Source organism: Chrysemys picta, chromosome 6 (assembly GCF_011386835.1).
Source record: "Chrysemys picta bellii isolate R12L10 chromosome 6, ASM1138683v2, whole genome shotgun sequence".
NCBI classification, from domain to species: Eukaryota; Metazoa; Chordata; order Testudines; family Emydidae; genus Chrysemys; species Chrysemys picta.
In genome coordinates, this window is record NC_088796.1 from 97,950,463 (window position 1) to 97,970,781 (window position 20,319).

The 20,319-nt window shown below is 40.1% G+C and overlaps 1 protein-coding gene across 4 annotated transcripts in view; it reads left to right on the forward strand.

Moving 5' to 3' along the window:
- PCSK5 (proprotein convertase subtilisin/kexin type 5) overlaps positions 1 to 20,319 on the forward strand; it is a 296,986-nt gene that overhangs the window by 94,599 nt on the left and 182,068 nt on the right. For all 4 annotated transcript variants that reach the window (XM_005297736.4, XM_024105417.3, XM_042850577.2 and 1 more), the window contains 2 exons: positions 4,866 to 5,009; positions 8,127 to 8,203. In XM_005297736.4, the coding sequence (XP_005297793.2) occupies positions 4,866 to 5,009; positions 8,127 to 8,203 (221 nt within the window). The remainder of the gene's footprint in view (positions 1 to 4,865; positions 5,010 to 8,126; positions 8,204 to 20,319) is intronic.

The window sequence follows — 20,319 nt, forward strand, 5'->3', positions numbered from 1 at the left end:
AGGATGTTGTGAAGGCCAAGACTATAACAGGGTTCAAAAAAGTACTAGATAAATTCATGGAGGATAGCTCCATCAGTGGCTAGGGATGGTGTCCCTAGTCTCTTTGCCAAAAACTGGGAATGGGTGACAGGGGATGGATCACTTGATGATTACCTGTTCTGTTCATTCCTGCTGAAGCACCTGGAATTGGCCACTGTCGGAAGACAGGATACTGGGCTAAATGGACCTTTGGTCTGACCCAGTATGGCCATTCTTATGAGAGAGGATGTAACACAATAACTACAAAACTCCAGGCAAGTCTGGCATTGAAAGAATGTAGCCGATAACAGAAAATCCTTTAATAGCTGAATCACTTCTTTTAAACACTGTGTCTGTTTCTTAATTGCAGGAATGAATAGCTTCCAAACTGTCCACATCCAAGTGATTCTTTTGGCCTCTCACCTCTATGAGACTTGAATTGCAAGTCTGAGGGAAGTTCTAGATCAGTAATTTTCCTCAAAACACCCTTCTCACTTCCTAAGCATTTTTGGAACACAAGAGTCTCTCTACCTCTGCAGAGGTTTCTGATTAAATGTTAACTGTAGTGTCATTAATGTTTTGCAGTTAAACAGTACAAAGAGAAACATCATCCTTTAACTGCTTTTTAAAAAACTCAGTCAAATTATATTGGTTGAGGGGTTGTTACGCCTTTCGATGATATCCTTCAGGCAGTGGGCAAAAGCTAAAATGATGCTCTTTTACTGTGACTAAACTAACTTGTCTGTGGGAAGGTAGGATTCCACGTACTTGCCTATTCTCTGTGGTGGAGGTGGAGAAATCAATCAGCAATACTTACACGGATGGATCTGGTAAAAACCTGCCACTCCCAAGGTTTTGTATGTTAACAAAGTTAGTTGTTGTGAGGTTTCTTTGTTGTTGGGGTTTTTTTTTTTTGTCTGATTACTGCTGGGGTAGATTTGACCACTAATCAAAATTTTAAAAATCAATATTTTAAAATAGCCAACCAAAAATAAAAATGATTCTTAGAACTTCATATCAATAGAGATTAAGATAAATTAAGCCTCAATCCTGCAAATTTAACTTAGTGTGTCTGACTAGTTCCACTGATTGAAGTAAGATAACTTTCCATAAGCACATGAGTTAAGCAGGACTGGGGGCAAAAACTACAACTACATACACAAAAAAAATCATATTCCAAAAAGGGGGAACAGAGACAATACACTGACATTATTGCGAATCAATAAGATGCTTTAGTACTTGCCCATTGACACAAAGTCCAATTAATTTAGGCACTTGCTTTCTTATTTTAATGACTATTCATTATTTAGGTAGCTCTGTAAATCTACACAATGCTTTCAATCATTTAAAACACAAAGTCTCTGTCCCAAGGATCTGACAACGTAATTCAGACAGATGAATATGAAACACAAAATAAAGATTAAACACAATACAGTTAAGGAAGAATGATAGAATGGAAGTCTGTACTGGAGATTTCTTGCTAGAAGTGATTTTGAAGGAGAGATTTAAAGAGGTGGAGGAGAGAACTTATAGTGGACAAGAAGTTGAAGGCTGTTCCTCATATTGCACTATGGGATGGTGCTTAACTGCACTGTAGTTGAGGTTGAAAGAGCATTTATGTTAAAAGCTAAATTTTCAAACTGCTTTAAAATCTACAGACCTAATCAGATTGGCCTGAAAAATGGTATGCCAGTTCAGAGTGTGGGGTACAGTTTGTGGTGCAAATTTGGGGCGAGAAGAGCTGATTGTGGGGCAGAGGATTTGTGGTGGAGAGAAGGTTGAATTTGATGTGGAAAAAAGAAAGGGAGCCAGAGACGAGAGAGAATGAAGGAGATGGGAGCATGGAGGCAGAGAACTGGTCAGAGCAGCAGGAGAGGAAGATGATTCTAATAGCAGCATTTTGCCTAGACTAGGAGGGAGAGGTGAGAAGAGAACGAAGAGGCTCCATAGGCATGGTGAGAGATGACAAAGATGTTGTTAGTAATAGGGGTTGAAAGGAAAGGATGGATTTTAACAAAGATGAGCTACAGTTGATATGTGCTTGGCAGAGATGGGGATAGGAATGACGGTGGCTTTATACCACCTTTACATCCCTTATATGCCACCTATGCTATGGCCGAAGGATGGGCTGGGTGTAGAGATATGCCAGCTCTCTACTGGCTGGAGATTCTCCTTTGCTGGGAGATTCTCTGACCACCCATTTAGTTTGGCTGTCTTCCCGGTGCTGGAGCACAAAGTGCGGGCCAGGATCTGGCCCAGTATATTAGAAGAATCAGTGAATCATTCACTAATGCGGTAGGTGTATCTTGTCTTGCTTTTTTGTACATATGTGCAGGAAAGAGACCAATGAGAACCTCTGCTGCTTCCCCAGAAGCAGATATTCAGGCATGGGCAGCCTGCTGACATCACTGAGGGAGAAAGGAGTCATTTTCTGGTAGAGGTCCAAGGGCCTTTCAGGGGAATAGGAATCAAACCCCCAAACACTTGCCCAGGGCGAGTGGTGAGACTAGACTACTGATTCTCAACCTATTTACCATTGTGGGCCGCATCCAATACTACCCGTATAGCCTCAAGGATGTCACATGGGCCGCTGAGCTGTGCTGATTGGGCCGCAGGTTGAGAACCACTGGACTAGACCAAGAAGCAAAGCAGCCAGAACTGCTAGTTGTTCCCCAGAGGGAAAGGGTTAACCCTAGGAACAATGAAAGGGAGGAGAGGAGGAAAGATCAAGTGGTGGGTTGCATGTTGGTTATTGGGAGTCATTTTTCCCTTTCCTCATTCCCAGCAACCAGGAAGAAAAGAAGGGTGGAGTTTCTGCATTTTGTCAGACTGGAGGGATTATGTGCTGTGTTTCCTACCAGGTGTTGCCCCTCTCCCGCCCCACCTGCAGGAGAATACTTCACTTTTAGTATTGGCTTCTGGCTAATAAGTCTACTCCTCTAGCTAACAGGAGTCTGGTAAATATGTCAAGGCATGATCATCTCGGAGTGGTGAGTCAGCATAGTTCAGTAAATTGACCTTGGGGCAGGGAGGCTGGAACTCCCATCCCACTTCTGCCTCTGACTTGCTCTGTGACCTTGGGCAAATCACTTCGCCCTTCCTGTCTCCGTTTTCCCAGCTGTAAAATGGCAGTAGTCATATTTATCTACCTCACAGCTGTTTTGTGAAGATTAATTGGTTGAAGTCTGTAGTGCACTTTGAAAAATACAAGGGAACTCTATGTGTGAAGCACTGTTATAATCTTTAGCACTGCAGTGATAACACCATCCTGGATGATGGCATTGAGAGAACCCACCCAGACTTGATGCAGAATTATGTGAGCCTTTGCAGTAGTTCAGAATGCTGTTTTATTATTGTTGGTATATCACAAAGAGTCTTGAGCAGTCTCTGCACAAAGTGTGCACAAAAGGAAGTGTAGAGTGTTGCTAACCTTGTAAAACAAGCTGTCTGCACATTTTTGAATGATATACATAACTCTACTTTAAAACCTCATCTAAACATTTCTTTGGAGTTGATCCCTAAAGTTGTACAAATGCCTTGTTTATACAATGCTTAATAGCAAATTTGCTTTAGTAACCTCTAATTAACACTGTGAAAGCCACTGGTTTGTGTATTATATCAAGGTGCATGGGGGGGTGAATGGAAGAGGCAGTGGTAAGAGTGGTCTCAGAAGTATTCTTACATTAATTTACACCACATTCTGTGCTAACAAATTGTCTTCAGTGGGGTTACCCCATTCCCCTCCCTCGTGTGTAAGTCAGGGCAGAATCTGTCCCTTTTTATTTACGTGAACTGTTTAGTTTCCAAAATGCTAAAACATTACATTGAGGTGCATATGCAAGGAAATGGGGAGGGGGCAGTGAACGCTGAGAGCTTTCATGTGGCTACTGTTGCTATGATACTAGGTTCAAGCATTTCTTTCTTTCCTTCTTCTTTTTCCCCCTCCTTGCTCTCACTGAGTTGGAGAAAAGCAACACTGATGAGGGTCTGAATGGTTCGGGCTTCATAGGGAACCACTTTGTTTATGGGTCAGAGACTTGCTAGTGGGGGTATATGAATACCCAAGTGTCATTTCTCATTTCCGTAGCAAGCCAGATTTTTTTACGTAAACGGGGGATGTATTCATGTCAGAGGAGAGTCATTCACTTTTTATGTACCCTAATTTCTCTCCGCACCCATTCCTCAGCAAGTTGTACCCCAACATGTTGACTTGTAGCCATCTACAATTCATCAGGCACTTTAAGCTGCAAGTTTTTCAGAGGGTTGTTTTGGTTACAGGTTCTTAAGTGCTGCTCATCTCCTGCTGATATTGCACAAAACCTGCCAAAAGCCTTCTTTTGTAGATAGAAACGAATCTGGATTAGTTTCCAGACATCCAGTAAAGAAATTATACAGCACGTAGGCTCCAAAAAGCAGGTTTTGTTTCCAGGGCTGTTTCTCTACAGACATTTGTCTGCTTTTATCCACATATGATTTGTTTTGCTGAAAAAATCAAATGCACATTTCCAATGAGCACATTGAATGGTCAGAAAAAAAAAAGTGTTTTATTTTATACAGGGCTTCTAATTGGGCATCATAACTAATAGCCGCCCTTTTCTACTGTTCAGTATTTAAAAAGAGATAAGTAGGTCTAGTGATTTCCATTTCATTTAGCGTTTCTTTTAAATTATCCTGGTATATGTTAATGAAGACATTGATCTTCCGTATCTGCTATTCAAATCAATACAGTCATCTGCTGATAATTTAATTGGTTATGATAATGAATAAGCTAATATTGCAACCCTCCCTCCCCCCACTGTTCAATTATCTCCAACATCCAATGTATTTATCTCCTCTTCTCTCTTTAGCACTGCAGTGATAACACCCATCACTGTCAGTCAGATATGAACATAGTAGGTGCTTGGAAGAGAGGCTACACCGGAAAGAATGTCGTGATCACCATCCTGGATGATGGCATTGAGAGAACCCACCCAGACTTGATGCAGAATTATGTGAGTCTTTGCAGTAGTTCAGAATGCTGTTTTATTATTCAGAATTAAGATTGCTGCTTGTAGAAAGATGACTGTGTTGTTCTGGTTGATGGAGAAAGAAAGAAAGAAAGAAAGAAAGAAAGAAAGAAAGAAAGAAAGAAAGAAAGAAAGAGAAAGAAAGAATAGATTTTCTATAACAGCAACAATAATAGGAAGTAAATTACAAAAAGTTATATTTTTCATATGGAAATAATCTGTAGGATAATATCTTGTATAATGTCAGTTTAATATCTGATATGTCTTCATAAGGAATCTATATCCTTATGGAATATAAGGAGGGGGTTGAATTCAATGATCTCATAATTTTTCACCCCATATCTAAATACTTTGACCTGTGGTCTTCCCACCACCATCACTCTCAGAGCTTTTGAATATGCTACACATCTGCTAATTTCAAGAGTATATAGCTAAAGGGAGAGTATAAATCCTGGTAGGCCAAAAATATTTATCTAGAGAGATAACAGCCCGTTCCTGAAGGTCTTAACTTAATTATATCCTCTTGAGTATTTATTTAAGTTCAAGCTATCCATTCTATGGCTAGAAAAAATGTAAAGAAAAAAAAGATGTGTGACTTGCACTCATCTGCAACACTTTGGCGTCTTGCCAGTATAGCTCCGTTGATTCCAATGACGTTACCCACAACTGTAAATGAGAGGAGAACCATGCCCTTTGTTTATTGTAAGTTTCCTATGGCCTTATAGGTTTTCTGTCTGCTTGTGTTTTGTCACATTTAAACAATTGGTTTAAAATAAATAGGAATATTTGCTTAATGTACAGAGAGGCTTCTCTCTTGGTAGGTAAACTTTTTGTCTTATCAAAGCTGACATTGTCCTTTCAAGCTATTTAGAATCTCAGGGCAGTTCATTGCTAGGGTGATTATTCTAGGCCACAGGTATAGTCATGATGCAGAAGTGCACAACCTTGGGTGTCTTGTTGTTTTTTATTAAATGGAATGTGTATGCTGTACATGAATAGCAGTGAAGAAAACAGATGTGTGCATTGGGGATGAAATTCTCTTGTGCAGAGGGCCAGCACAAAGGGTTCTAGCTGTAGAGGTGAATTTCATCCTGACAGAGCATTCAAGACAGAGGGCATGGCTACCCTTGCAGATGTAGAGTACTGTGAGTTAAACCCGCCTTCGTAGAGCGCAGTAGGGAAAGTGCTGCAGTCTGTCCACACTGACAGCTTCAAGTGCACTGGCATGGCTACATTTGCAGCACTTGCAGCGGCATTGGGAGCAGTGCATTGTGGGCAGCTATCCCCCCAGCATGCAAGTGACTGCAACGTACTTTTCAAATGGGGTGGGGTGGAGTGGAATGTGACAGGAAGAGTGTTCTATGTATGTGGGGGGGAGAGAGAGTGGATTTTGGGGATGCTGAGAGTGTGTCAGCATGCTGTCTTGTAAGTTCAGACCCCCCGCCACTCACTCACTCACTCACTCACTCACTCACTCAAAGCAAACAGTAAATGTTTGCTTATTCTCGGAGCTGATAAGCAGCCGGCTTCTCCGAAACGGAGCTTTGAAAGGGCATTTCCGCATTCCTGCAGCCGATTTCACAACAATAACAAGAGTGGCCGCTTGACTTAAGGGGATTATGGGACGTTTCCGGAGACTGATCACAGCGCAGTAATGCAACAAACTCGTTCACACTGGCGCCGCAGCGCTCCAGCGGGGGCGCAGCAAATGTTATTCCATTCGCCGAGGTGGAGTACCAGCAGCGCTGTAGCTGCGGAGTCAGAGCACTCTACGTGCCTTGCCAGTGTGGACGGGGAGCGAGCTAGGGCGCCTGGGGCTGCTTTATTGCGCTGTAACTCACAAGTGTAGCCAAGGCCATAGAGATGACGCTGTCATTAACATCCAGTCCAAAAAGTTAGAGATGGGTCCGCAGTTCTTAAGCCACTGATTTTGAATTAGCCACACTTATGGCCATATCCTGCCATCCATTCTGTATATGAACTCCCTTTTGAAAACAGGAAGTTCTGCCTAAAAATCAATGACAGGATATAGCTTTATTTGTCAATTTAAGATTCGTTTGATCTTCACATATACTACATCTTTCATGTTAATTCCCATATCAGAGGTTATTTAAACAAGTCAGGTACAACTTTCCTCCCTCACAGAACAGCTGAGATTGTATCAGATGCCACTAACTTTATCCCAGTCCTATCCTTCCAGTGAATGTAAATGCAGCTATTTACTCCCTTCCCCACCTTCTCCCCCTGCCAGTGAGGAATTCCCCCAGGGCAATTCACTGGTTTGATGACAAATGCCTTCTATGTGGCTACAAACAGGAAAATTTGAGGTGGATGTGGTAACTGGTTTTGAACAAAGAAGAGATTAAAAGGAACCGCTTGCCATGTCAACACACCACATGCTACCACATCAGTTAACAGAAGCCACAGAAACAAGCAATTGTTTGCACTATAAACTATTTTCAACAGGAAGAATCTTGGTAAATGCGGAAAATACGACAAAAACACACATTTCACATACATTACAAATAGTTATGCTCCCTGAAAAGATAAGGCAGTTTAAAATGGTATCTTCTTTTCCAGAGTGTATCGTTTGTGTTATGTATTTGAACGCTATGTGGGAATATTTTCTTAGAGGAATATAAAGGATCTCTGCTTCCTAACATTTTGGGAATTTTTCTTTTCTTAGACTATATCCAATTGTTATTGAACCTAGATAAATTTAATGCAAACCTAGTCTCTTTTTCAGGTGTTATATAGAGAGGTCTCAGAGGAGGAGTATAGGGTTTTATGTAATAAATTTACATATGTGACAAACAGCTCTTCCTATTTTATAATGGTTGTTGGAAAAATACTTTTGTCTAATGTATTTGTTATCCTCCACTCTTTCCAAAACAAAATTTTAAAAATGTAAATCCTGTAATTATTGAACATATAATCCTTTCCTAAAACATCACAAAACCTCAGGAATGTTAGTTAACCCAATTACTCTCTTGTAGAAACCTGCTGAAGAATGTATGTGGGCCACATGAGTCAATGTCTAATTAATGAGAAACTGGTTCTCTCTCTCTCTCTCTCTCTCTCTCTTTTTTCTGTTGGTTACAGGATTCGAACGCCAGCTATGATGTCAATAGCAACGATATTGACCCCATGCCTCGGTATGATGCCAGCAACGAAAACAAGTAAGGCCTGTTCACTATGGCATGTTTGACATTTTAAATGCAGTGCCTCAAGCAGAACATACCAAGTCTGCCAATGTAGTAGGGATGCACCTGAATATCTTCATAAAGCATTGAGATTTGCATTTAGCTCTGTGTTATGTATATATAATATAGTGTGTCTCCTCACACACTGTACAGCACTCACTCTGTGAGTAGATGGGTGCACTTATCTGAGAATTTATAAGTAAATCCATTAATTAGAGTTCTAAGCATTTAAAAATGAATCCATTTTGAATTTGTTTTTTGACAAGTCTAACCTTTTTTCAGATGCTGTTTCTAAGCAAATTGTTGGAGTCTGGTACTGTGTTTTGTGTGGACTTTGCCTTAGCTTATGATTCCCTTGCACTTTTAGTTTTTGTGGTGTTGTGAGGAAATACACTTGAGCAACTTCAATTCAAAGTTAATGGAGTTTTGTGTGTGTGTGTGTGTGTGTGTGTGTGTGTGTGTGTGTGTGTGTGTGTGTGTGTGTGTGTGTGTGTGATTTTACTAGAGGCAATTTAAAACTAACTAACAAACAAATGAACGGTAATTTGGTTTGATTGTAATTGTATGTCCTTTGCTGCTGATGGTTAGATATTTCCATTTGAAAGATAGTTTTCTCCTTTGGAGATCAACTTCTTTTTCAATGTTATTCAGCAGTTATTTTTAATGGTCCAAGAATCTCTCTGAGAGGCTCTTGGTACTATTCCTGGGGCACCTGGAAGGGCCCAGCACTATCACTGGGGCTCCTGGCAGACAGTCATTTATCTGTTAAACATGGTGCTTCACACAGGGAAGTATAATCCTTTTATAGAATCATAGACATTAGAAGCAGTTATCTAGTCTCCCTGCCACTGCAGGATTGTTCCTACATTATATATACATGGAAATTATTGTAATGTTACTTGCCTGCAAGATAGATTTGCATTAGAGAAGCTATAAGGGAGGAAGCCTTTTCCTTCTCACCACTCCAGAGTTTTAGGCTATTCTTCTCCCCACCCCCACCCCCCGAGCCCTACAGTGCTCATGTTACAGAAGCCATCCTTGATTAGTTTTTGTCTAAAACCAGTCAATGCTGCAACCATTATGGTCAGAGGGTTCGCTCCAGAAGGATCTGATCTTGCTCCCATTAGAGTCAGTGGCGAAACATCCATTAACTTCAATGGACAAATCCTGCTCCTGCGGCAAAATGGTGGTGGGCTGTGCAGGGTTTGTGCAGCAGAGAGCTCTGCCTTCAGGGACTCCTCGTGTAGTATGTCTGAGATACTGATGGCAAGGGAAGTGGTGCTGCTGGGCCACTTGGATCTTCCTAGCCTCTAGAAGGGAATGACACAAGGAGCTGCAGTGTCTCTTCCAGTCTTTAGGTGGCAATAACTTACATGGCAAGGGTAGGCGGATTCTGCTAAGTGCCCAGTTTGGCTAATCAAGCTGAGCGCTGTGCTTGGGATTTGCCCACTCGTCTGTTGTCTCCTCAATGCCCCCAGCCCCTCTGGGTTTGGGAAGAAACGCTTCTTCAAACAAATATTTTGTAAAAATTTCAAGAAAATGTATGGAAAAACAATTGAAAATGAATGCATACAAGATCATCTGCTACAATATTTTCTCATAGCATGAATGTACCGCTTAAAGCTTACTAGCTGTGTTATTTAAGATCTATATATAATATATACATTATGTTTTTTTATAAAGATATAGTAAGATCTGGATGAGAACTAATAAGGGATTTGGTATTAAAACAGTGATATAGGAGGTTGTAAATGACTGGAAAATTCATTTCACACAGAAATCTATTATATTGAAATTGATTAGAATAGCATATCTAATAAATGATTATTATTAACTATTTTTTGTGGGCATATGTTCTAATTCAGGTTCTCTCGTTTGCTGTTGTTTACATGCTCCAAACATTATTTTCTAGACACAAGTAGATGCATGAGCTATTTTCTTCTCCCTATACCATTCTATACCATAGGCACATTTCTTATCCTTTTTTCATACTGATGCTCACTTTACTGAATAATGTCTGTCTTTTCTTTACTAGAAAAATCTTCTAAAACAGTAGTGCAATTAGATAGTAATTGCCAATAAAGCCATATTGCTTTGAAATCTGTAAATATCCTGCAGATGTGGTTTATTGTAATGTTAAACAAAAAGACTCATCAGGAACAAGCTATACAAAACTTGCTGCTATGCTAACTTGGTGAAGCAAGCAGCAAACCCAAGATCACAGACCACGTGTCAACAAGAAAAATGCTAATGATCAAATTGAATCTGTTAGGAGATGCTTCTAGGACATTTGATAAATAAAACAGAAAAAAAGAAGAAGCAAAATAGACTGCAAAGAGGCTTGCTCTTTTGAAATGTACTGTAGCACTTTTCAGTTGAGATTCTTAAAGTGCTGTACACAGAGGCCTATTATCATCCTCATTTTAGTGATGAAAAATTCAGGTACTGAAAGGTCAAGGCCTAAATTGTAAGAAGTGTCTGTAAAGTTTGGGTTCCCAACATCAGGAATCTCTGGCTTGATTTTCAGAGGTGCTGAGTACCCTTAGTACTCAGGGCCAGATTTTTAAAGCTATTTAGGTACCTAAAAATGCAGATAGGCACCTAGTGGGATTTTCAAAAGTGTGTTGGTGCCCCGTTCCCAGTGGCTGTTAGGCACCTATGCATTTTTGAAAATCCCACTAGGTATCTATCTTTAGGTGCCTAAATACCTTTAAATACCCCACTGACTTTCAGCTGGGATTCTGGTTGCTCAATACAGCTGATAATCAGGTGCCAGGTGTCTCAAATTGGTCCCACAAAAATGGAGGCTCCCAAAATCAGTGGTCACTTTTGAAAATGTAGGTCTTAGCGACTGGCCCACGATCATAAATAGAAGTACATATAGAACCCAAATCTCCTGACTCTCAGTTCCTGCTCTAACACTGCTCCAACACGCAACAGTGCATTATAATGTTCCAATTAAAAAGGATAGTGGGACATACAAGTACACATCAGCAGGCTAAGCGAATTTATTTTATAAAGCAATATAATTATGGGGGTGGAGTTATAAGAAGAAATAAAAAGAAATGCTGCAAAACTAAGCAGGTGTCTTAGTGGAGCTTTGCTAGGACACAGCTGGGAAACTTCAGGGTACTGGTACTGTTTGCTAACTTTTCTCTTTTAATCAGTAATGAGGCTTATTAGGAATATAAAATTATGAGCAAGCGTAAATTGGGGTTTGTGAAAAGACAGTAGATAAACTTGAATGACGTATTTTGAAATTATGTATAAAAATAAAGTTCTCAAGTAAGTGTAGAGAATGTGGGGGGAAGGAAAAAAAACCTTAAATCAATCTCTTGAACTTTTTAGTCAAAACCAGAGTGGGATGATAGTGTCTTTAACTACTATGGTATGTAGGAGTCCTGCCAGAAGTTTACTTTGGTCTCTACAACTTGGCAGAGAATTGTGAAGCTTGTAAATGGTATGGGCCTATACTATAACTTCTCTTTGCACAGCTAAAGACAGCAGTCAGCTGTGGATGAAGTCATTCTTGCTATGCAAGTCATCTTGTTTTGATTTAATGCTGAGTGCTGCTGCTTCATTCTATGTCTGTTATTTAGCTGTCACCCGTAAACATCATTTTAAAACAACTGTGTCACTTAGCCATCAGAACTCACTGGATAGAATGCAAACAGACTTACTGGGTTACAGCCCCATACCATTGGGTAAACTCAGAAATTAAAGAAACGAAAACAAACGTTAGCAACATTAAAACAAGTTTTCATTTTGGACCACACACAAAAAAAGGCATTTCTCTGTTTCAGGCTGAGATTTTCCTTTGATATTTCAGATCTTAGTAACCTATCTTTTTAAAAAGCAGGACTTCTGATCTGCTCCATATAAGAAAGAAGAAAATCAGGCCCATAATTTCTGATTGGGAGATATATAGTTGCTCTATTGGAATACAGTTCAAAATTTTGCAGCTTTATATTTAATTCAATTAACACATTTTATTTTAATAACCCTGTATATATACTTTTTTAAATGAATGAATTTGTAATTTTTACAAGAATGTGTTTGCATATTGACTGTAAGAGTCATGATATAAAAATGCTCTAAATCGGGAATCTTTGCTAGTCTAAAATCATAAAAGGTAAAAAAAATTGTTTTGGCTTTCTAATAGCTACAGTTCATAGTATCTACACAGCTTTATATGCAGTTGCAAAGGTGGGGAGAGAGTTAATAAGTCACAGTGAGTTTTTTTGCTTCTACTTGGTCCAAAATAATGAGAATGTTTTTTCCAGCAGAAGACCAATATACCCATTCCAAATCATTGCCATTTTTCTTCCTTTGTCAAATTAACACATTTTCCCAATAAAATGCCAAAAGGCAATTCGTTTTCTGCCAGTTTATGGAAGTTGTTTTGTAGTGGACAACAGAATCTATGTTTTAAGTCATTTAATCAGAATGTATATTAGATATCGGACAGGCAGAATAGCTTCTAATGCATCCTGGATGGCCAGTAAAGTGACTTCAGTGGAATAAAAGGGTCTATTGACTTTATGGTGTCATTATTCAGATATGGAACCCTGAAGAACTTAATGCAATCTAACACAGAGAATTTGAATTTGTTTGATTGCTCGCTCCAAAAATCAGTCCTAAGAAAATGCCCTTCTCAGTGCAAGACAAAATTGAGCTTTGGTAACACCAAACATGTCCCCTTTAAGACAACATAACAATTTAGAAAGGAAAACTAATTGACGGTATGTGTACTAGTAGACACATGGAGACCAAACCTACAGTGGCGCAGAGTTTCATCAGTTCCAGCTGAAGTCAATGTGAGTTTAGGTACTCAGCATCTCATGCAGTTTCTCTGCAAGTTTAGTTGACGGCTGTGAGGTACTATTAGGAAACTGCAGATTTTGTTGTTGTTGTCCTGTAAATTTATGTCTGGATTTCTTGTTTATGAAAGTGAGGGGCCCAAAAAATATTAGCAAACCTGTTAGCAGGCAGCCAAGTGCTATGAAAGCTTTTCCACTGCAGCCCAATCCTGATTTACAACACTGCTACTATCTAGTCTTGGGCCTCTCTGATGGGCCTATAGCTGATAAGCTCATTTTGTGCTGTGATTTTTAGCAGTAACTAAGCAGCTTCAGGCAATATATGGCTAGATCTCCATAGAAGAAGTATATTTTACAAGGAGCAGTATTGGTGATTTAGCAGCTAACCTCAGAGTTAATACTGATCTAGTTCCCCATGAGAGTGGTAAGAGACACCATTACTCTGGAGATGATGTCATCTTTCTGATTAGATATTAAATCAATGATCTGACCATTTGTTGTAATTAAAGATCCATTGTACTGTTTGCAAGAGTAAAGGAACTAAACCTTGTCTAAAGTCCAGCTTGCATAATCATGTTATGTTTAACTAGATTCCCCTTGCAATTTCATTTCAAGAGCATTCTTCCTCACTACCTGCCCTAAACAATTATGTGGAGTTGCTGTGCACCGTTACCCAGCTGTTGTGTCTATTCATTAGATGGCTGCATTTCAGCGGTAATCCTTACATAATCTTTGTATGCCTTACAGGAGGGTTGAGGGGCTTAATTAATGTTTGTAGAGTTTTGAGATCCTTGGAAGGAACATCCTATAGAAACACAAAGCATGACTACTAATAATCACATCAGACTGTGTGGTGCATTGCTAGTATATGGCCATTAGAGAAATTTGACTTTCTGTTCTAAAACAGGGTTGAACCTATGTCTAAAGGGTCTGTTTTCTACACTACATAATCCTCTCCAAAGTTCAGAGTTAGTTTGAATGGTTCTGTTTCTAAAATCGAAAGGAATACATTGATTTGAAAAGTCATTGAGGTTAACAGATTTCCAGAGGGGGAGGAAAAAAAGAGTGAAAAGAAAATAAATTTCCATTTGTTTGCAGAAGTGTGGGGGTGGGCGGGGGGAGAAATCCCTTTCAATACCTTGGTGTTGGTTACTGAGCAGTATAACTCACTTAAATAATAGATGCGTGAGGAGCAGCAGCCTTTCCTTTCAGACCGTGTTAAAACATAGTCTCTTGCTTCACTTGTCCTGTATTTACCCAAGAAAGTTTAATAAAAGCTGTCTCCATCGTTCTAATTATTTAAGCTACCCAAAAAGTGGACTCACCGATAAAATACTATTCTGAAGTTCTGTGCCACTACTTCTCTTTCTGATATATGAATTATTGATGATGATGAGTCAGAACATCCCTTCAGATTCTAAGTCCCAGCTGGTCCATGGTGCAACAATATATTAGCGGGAAGATGAACCCTTGTATTGACCTGGGTTTGTGGTAAAGACCTCTTATTTAAGGAAGACAGATTTTTTTTTCTGGAAGGAATGGGTTTTCTATCCCAAAACTTATCTGTGTTTTATAGCTATTCATTTAAGTTGGGGCAGACCACATCTGCAATAAGACTATTTTTGTTTTATATAACAGTGTGATAGTCCTGGTTTAACAGGACAGTTGGGTAGGAACTTGAGTAAGAATATAGCAGACCTTATCTTAGAGGAAGCTAAAGAGAGTGATTATGATTCTATTGCACCTGTTTTGTGCCTGTGTAATTCCACAGCCTCAGAAATAACTCTGACATCATAATCAAAAAGGCTGACAAAGGAGGTGCTGTCGTCATCATAAATAGGTCGGAATATGAATGAGAGGATGCTAGGCAGCTCTCTAACGCCACATTCTACAAGTCATTACCCTCTGATCCTACTGAGGGTTACCAAAAGCAACTACACCATCTGCTCAAGAAACTCCCTGAAAAAGCACGAGAACAAATCTGCACAGACACACCCCTAGAACCTCAACCAGATGTATTCTATCTGCTACCCAAGATCCATAAACCTGGAAATCCTGGACACCCCATCATCTCAGGCATTGGCACCCTGACAGCAGGATTGTCTGGCTATGTAGACTCTCTCCTCAAGCCCTATGCTACCAGCACTCCTTGCTATCTTCGAGACACCACTGACTTCCTGAGGAAACTACAATCCATTGGTGATCTTCCAGAAAACACCATCCTGGCCACTATGGATGTAGAAGCCCTCTACACCAGCATTCCACACAAAGATGGACTGCAAGCCATCAGGAATAGCATCCCCGATACCATCACGGCAAACCTGGTGGCTGAACTTTGTGACTTTGTCCTCACCCACAACTATTTCACATTTGGGGACAATGTATACCTTCAAGTCAGCGGCACTGCTGTGGGTGCCCGCATGGTTCCACAGTATGCCAACATTTTTATGGCTGACTTAGAACAATGCTTTCTCAGCTCTCGTCCCCTAATGTCCCTACTCTACTTGCGCAACATTGATGACATCTTCATCATCTGAACCCCTGGAAAAGAAGCCCTTGAGGAATTCCACCATGATTTCAACAATTTCCATCCCACCATCAACCTCAGCCTGGACCAGTCCGCACAAGACACTACAGTGCTAATAAGCAATGGTCACATAAACACCACCCTATACCAGAAACCTACTGACTGCTATAGTTACCTACATGCCTCCAGCTTTCATCCATTGTCTACAACCAAGCTCTAAGATACAACCGCATTTGCTCCAATCCCTCAGACAGAGACAAACACCTACAAGATCTCTATCAAGCATTCTGAAAACTACAATACTCACCTGCTGAAGTGAAGAAACAGATTGACAAAGCCAGAAGAGTACCCAGAAGTCACCTGCAACAGGACAGGCCCAACAAAGAAAGTAACAGAACGCCACTAGCCGTCACCTTCAGCCCCCAACTAAAACCTCTCCAGCGCATCATCAAGGATCTACAACCTATCCTGAAGGACGATACCTCACTCTCACAGTGAGACAGGCCAGTCCTTGCTTACAGATAACCCCCCAACCTGAAGCAAATACTCACCAGCAACTACACACCACACAACAAAATCACTAACCCAGGAACCTATCCTTGCAACAAAGCCTGTTGCCAATTCTGTCCACTTATCTATTCAGGGAACACCATCATAGGACCTAATCACATCAGCCACACTATCAGAGGCTTGTTCATCTGCACATCTACCAATGTGATATATGCCATCATGTGCCAGCAATGCCCCTCTGCCATGTACATTGGCCAAACCGGACAGTCTCTATGCAAAAGAATAAATGGACACAAATCAGACGTCAAGAATTATAACATTCAAAAACTAGTCGGAGAACACTTCAATCTCACAGGTCACTCAATTACAGACCTAAAAGTGGCAATACTACAACAAAAAAACTTCAAAGAGAGACTCCAACGAGAAACTGCTAAATTGGAATTAATTTGCAAACTAGACAACATTAAATTAGGCTTGAATAAAAACTGGGAGTGGATGGGTCATTACACAAAGTAGAACTATTCCCCCACTGTTACTCATACCTTCTTGTCAATTGTTGGAAAATGGGCCATCCTGGTTATCACTACAAAAGTTTTTTTTCTCCTGCTGACAATAGCCCACCTTAACTGATTATGGCAACACCCATTTTTCATGTTCTCTGTATATATATATCTTCCCATTGTATTTTGCACTGCATGCATCCGATGAAGTGGGTTTTAGCCCACGAAAGCTTATGCTTAAATAAATTTGTTAGTCTCTAAGGTGCCACAAGTACTCCTCGTTCTTTTTGCTGATACATATAACACGGCTACCACTCTGAAACCTGTCTAATAGAGTGGAAAATCTGGCCCACTGAATCTTCTATTTGTGTTGTGCAGCTAAAGCACACATATCCGGATATACTATTGATTTCCTCTTACTATACCATTAAAAATAACCTTTAACTACAAGTTGGATAGAGCACCCACACAGTAACAGTCAAAAGCTGATGACTAAACTATAAGCTGCTAACCAAAAGTGGAGTTCCATAACTCTAAACTAATGACTTAGGGTTTCATTAGCCATGGAATGTTTTTGTAAAATACTTTAAGGGCAAATCTTTAGGGGATTCCTTTCTCTCCCAAATGATAAAATGTGGTTGAACAAACTTAAACTGAAATACAAACTAAGAGTTATGTACTTCCCCAGCTCTTTGGAATTGTGGCAGGCTGGGAAAGTTGCTAGCAGCAGGTCTGATATTAGAAAGCACAGGACAGGCTGTGAAGGGAAACAAATGGTGGGGTATACCTCATTGCTTCTTTGACTTAAGTTTACTACCCCACTTACCATGTACTGTACATAACAGCATAAGCATAGGGTACCTGGCCATGTACAATCCAGCACACCATGCCTCATTCAGGCCATGTGGGGTACCCAGTTTATAGATCTTTTGAGAGTTATCCTGCCATACTAGTTCAGTCTGGGGAAGACGCTCCCCAAACCCTTTTTTCTAGCAGAGGCGTAATCCAGCACCCTCTGAAGTCCATGTTAAAACTCCCTTAGAAAATGTAGTTGTGCCGGATTGATGCCTTATTGCATCAACACAAAGAAGGGTAGGGTTTAGCTCTATTTTGAGAGGGATTCACCTAACTTGAAATGCAACCAGCTCTAGAGAGAAAACTGTCTGTTTAATAGTGCACAGCAGCATCACATAGAATTTAGGACAGAACACAATACCATAGCCAGTTGATTGCAGTGGGAATTAAAGTAGGCAGAATGTAGTTGCCTATGCTGGAATTTGGCCAGGACACCACGGTTTCAAAATACCCTATTCCTTTCTTAACTGTTGTTCTGGGATTGAAATAATCACCACATATCCAAATAAGGTCTGCAACCTGGATAAAATAGCAGGCTGTTAGCCAAGTGACCCACCAACACATCACTTTGCTGTTCCTCTGCTTTTCCTCACCTCTCCCTGCTTCCTCAGAGCAGTGTTCTTGTATATTTCAGTCATTTGCCTCACAGAAGAACAGAGAGAAAAGAGGGAGGAGGTGCCCCTTTCAAGGGAAAAATCTCGCCTTTCCAAAAGCTTTTCCCCCAACCTTTTCTTTAGCAATGGATGGGTATCCTTTGCTGCCTGAGGATGATTGGGAATGAGAATTCCAGCTTGCCTTCCTGTAATTTTTAGGAGCTTTTTCTGTCATGCTTGATTTTATATTTTTGTCTTTGTGTTTTTAGTACAACCAGCTCTATCCATTTGATGAGTTATTTTTATGTGTTTTGTTTTCTCCCTGCTATACAGAAATGATAAGGCTCTAGTGTGGAGGTTTTGGAAGAAGGGGAATTGCTTGCTCTGGCACTTGAGATGTCATTGGCTGCATAATTTCTCTGTCAGTCTGGATGAGAAGTCTGAATCACAATCAATAGCGATTGATGATATATTGTAATGCACCAGAGGAGGAAGTGGGAAAGGAGGAGAGGAAGTTAGAATGTCACTGGAAGTTTATTCACAATGAGGAGGAGCCAGCACCATAAAATTAAGATGACAAGGGACAATAAAATTCGAAGTGAGGCTTGGGGATTGGAGAAAGTATTACACAACAAGATTTGGGCTGTTTATGGAGCATGGGAATTCCATCATGGCTCTTTCGGCACACTCAGATTATAGTCTCTTTTCCTCCCACATTCATTTCTTTTATTAAAGGGACACTGTGAACTTTTTAGTACATTACTAATCTTAAAAAGTCTAGTGTCTGAGAGAGATCATTTTTAAATAATATTTCAGAGTGGTAGCCGTGTTAGTCTGTATCAGCAAAAAGAACGAGGAGTACTTGTGGCACCTTAGAGACTAACAAATTTATTTGGGCATAAGCTTTCATGGGCTAAAACCCACTTCATCAGATGCATGGAGTAGAAAATACAGTAGATAATAGCCCACTTTAATTGATTTGTCTCGTTAGAGTTGGTATGGCAATGCCTTTTCATGTTCTTCGTATATATATATATCTTCCTACTGTATTTTCCACTCCATGCATCTGATGAAGTGGGTTTTAGCGCACAAAAGCTTATGCCCAAATAAATTTGTTTGTCTCTAAGGTGCCACAAGTACTCCTTGTTCTTTTTAAATAGTAGGCCCTTGTTTGTTTAATCCCTTTAATATATTTTATAAGGATTTTTCTGTTGTGCTGTTGATGTTCATAATGGTCTCTTCAAGACTTTAGCAAAAGGAGACATGGACTATAGGCATGATCATATAAACACTTACTGACGCGTGTGAGCAGTCCTATTGGCTTCATTGAGACACTTTATGTGCATAGATGTTTGAAGGACTGGGGCCTTAGAGCTTGTCTTTATGGGGAAATTAACCAGAATAGCTATTGTGGAATAAACTATTCTGCAATAGTTATTCCTCCCCATGTGGACACTATTCCAGAATGGAGAGTCCTCTGGGGAGCTATTCTGAAATAGCTGTTCTGATCAATTTCTCCATGCAGACAGGCCCTAATGGAAGGAAGAGTGAAACTCTCTAGACAGAGTGCAGTCAAATGCATGAAGGAAACAAATTGAAGAGAAAAAAAAAGACACATTTTATTTGCTAACTTCTTAAAATCATCACAATCTTAGGGGTTAAATGTAACAACTGTAGGTATACAAGCTTCAGAGAAATGTGTTATTTTTTAAAAGAGTACTTATCACCATGGCAGCTTGGTGACCTCCAGAAACATCACTATTCATGCTGCTAGCCATAAAGATAAACATGACAAAAAGAAAGAAATCCATCATATGGAACTGTATTGGCTCCATTATGGGTCATCAGCAAGGTTGGAATGCAGAGGCTTTACATCCACAGCCCAGACCTCTTCGCGCCTCCTTACTCGAAATAAAGGAGTAACTGATAGCAGTGGCTGATCTCATCTATGTGGGCCGGCCACTAGAGGAGGACACAACACATACTTGGTCAGTGGTTTACATGCTATTTTCTAGTCTTCAGAGGAATGTTGGGAAGTGGGCATCAGCAGTTCTATTCCTGGCTCTGGAGAGGAAATTGGACTAGTGTTTATAGGCAGCAGAGACAAGCACATAAAATTGACATTATTTCTGAATGTCAGTGTTGCTAACTAGATGAGCCTTTGGTTGTCATCTTGGAGAAATGAGTGTTATTCTCAGCTTTGCTAGAAGTAACTTGTGTAACCTCTCAATTATCCCATGTGTAAAATGGGAGGAATTAATACTTTTCTACCTGTTACCCTAATGAT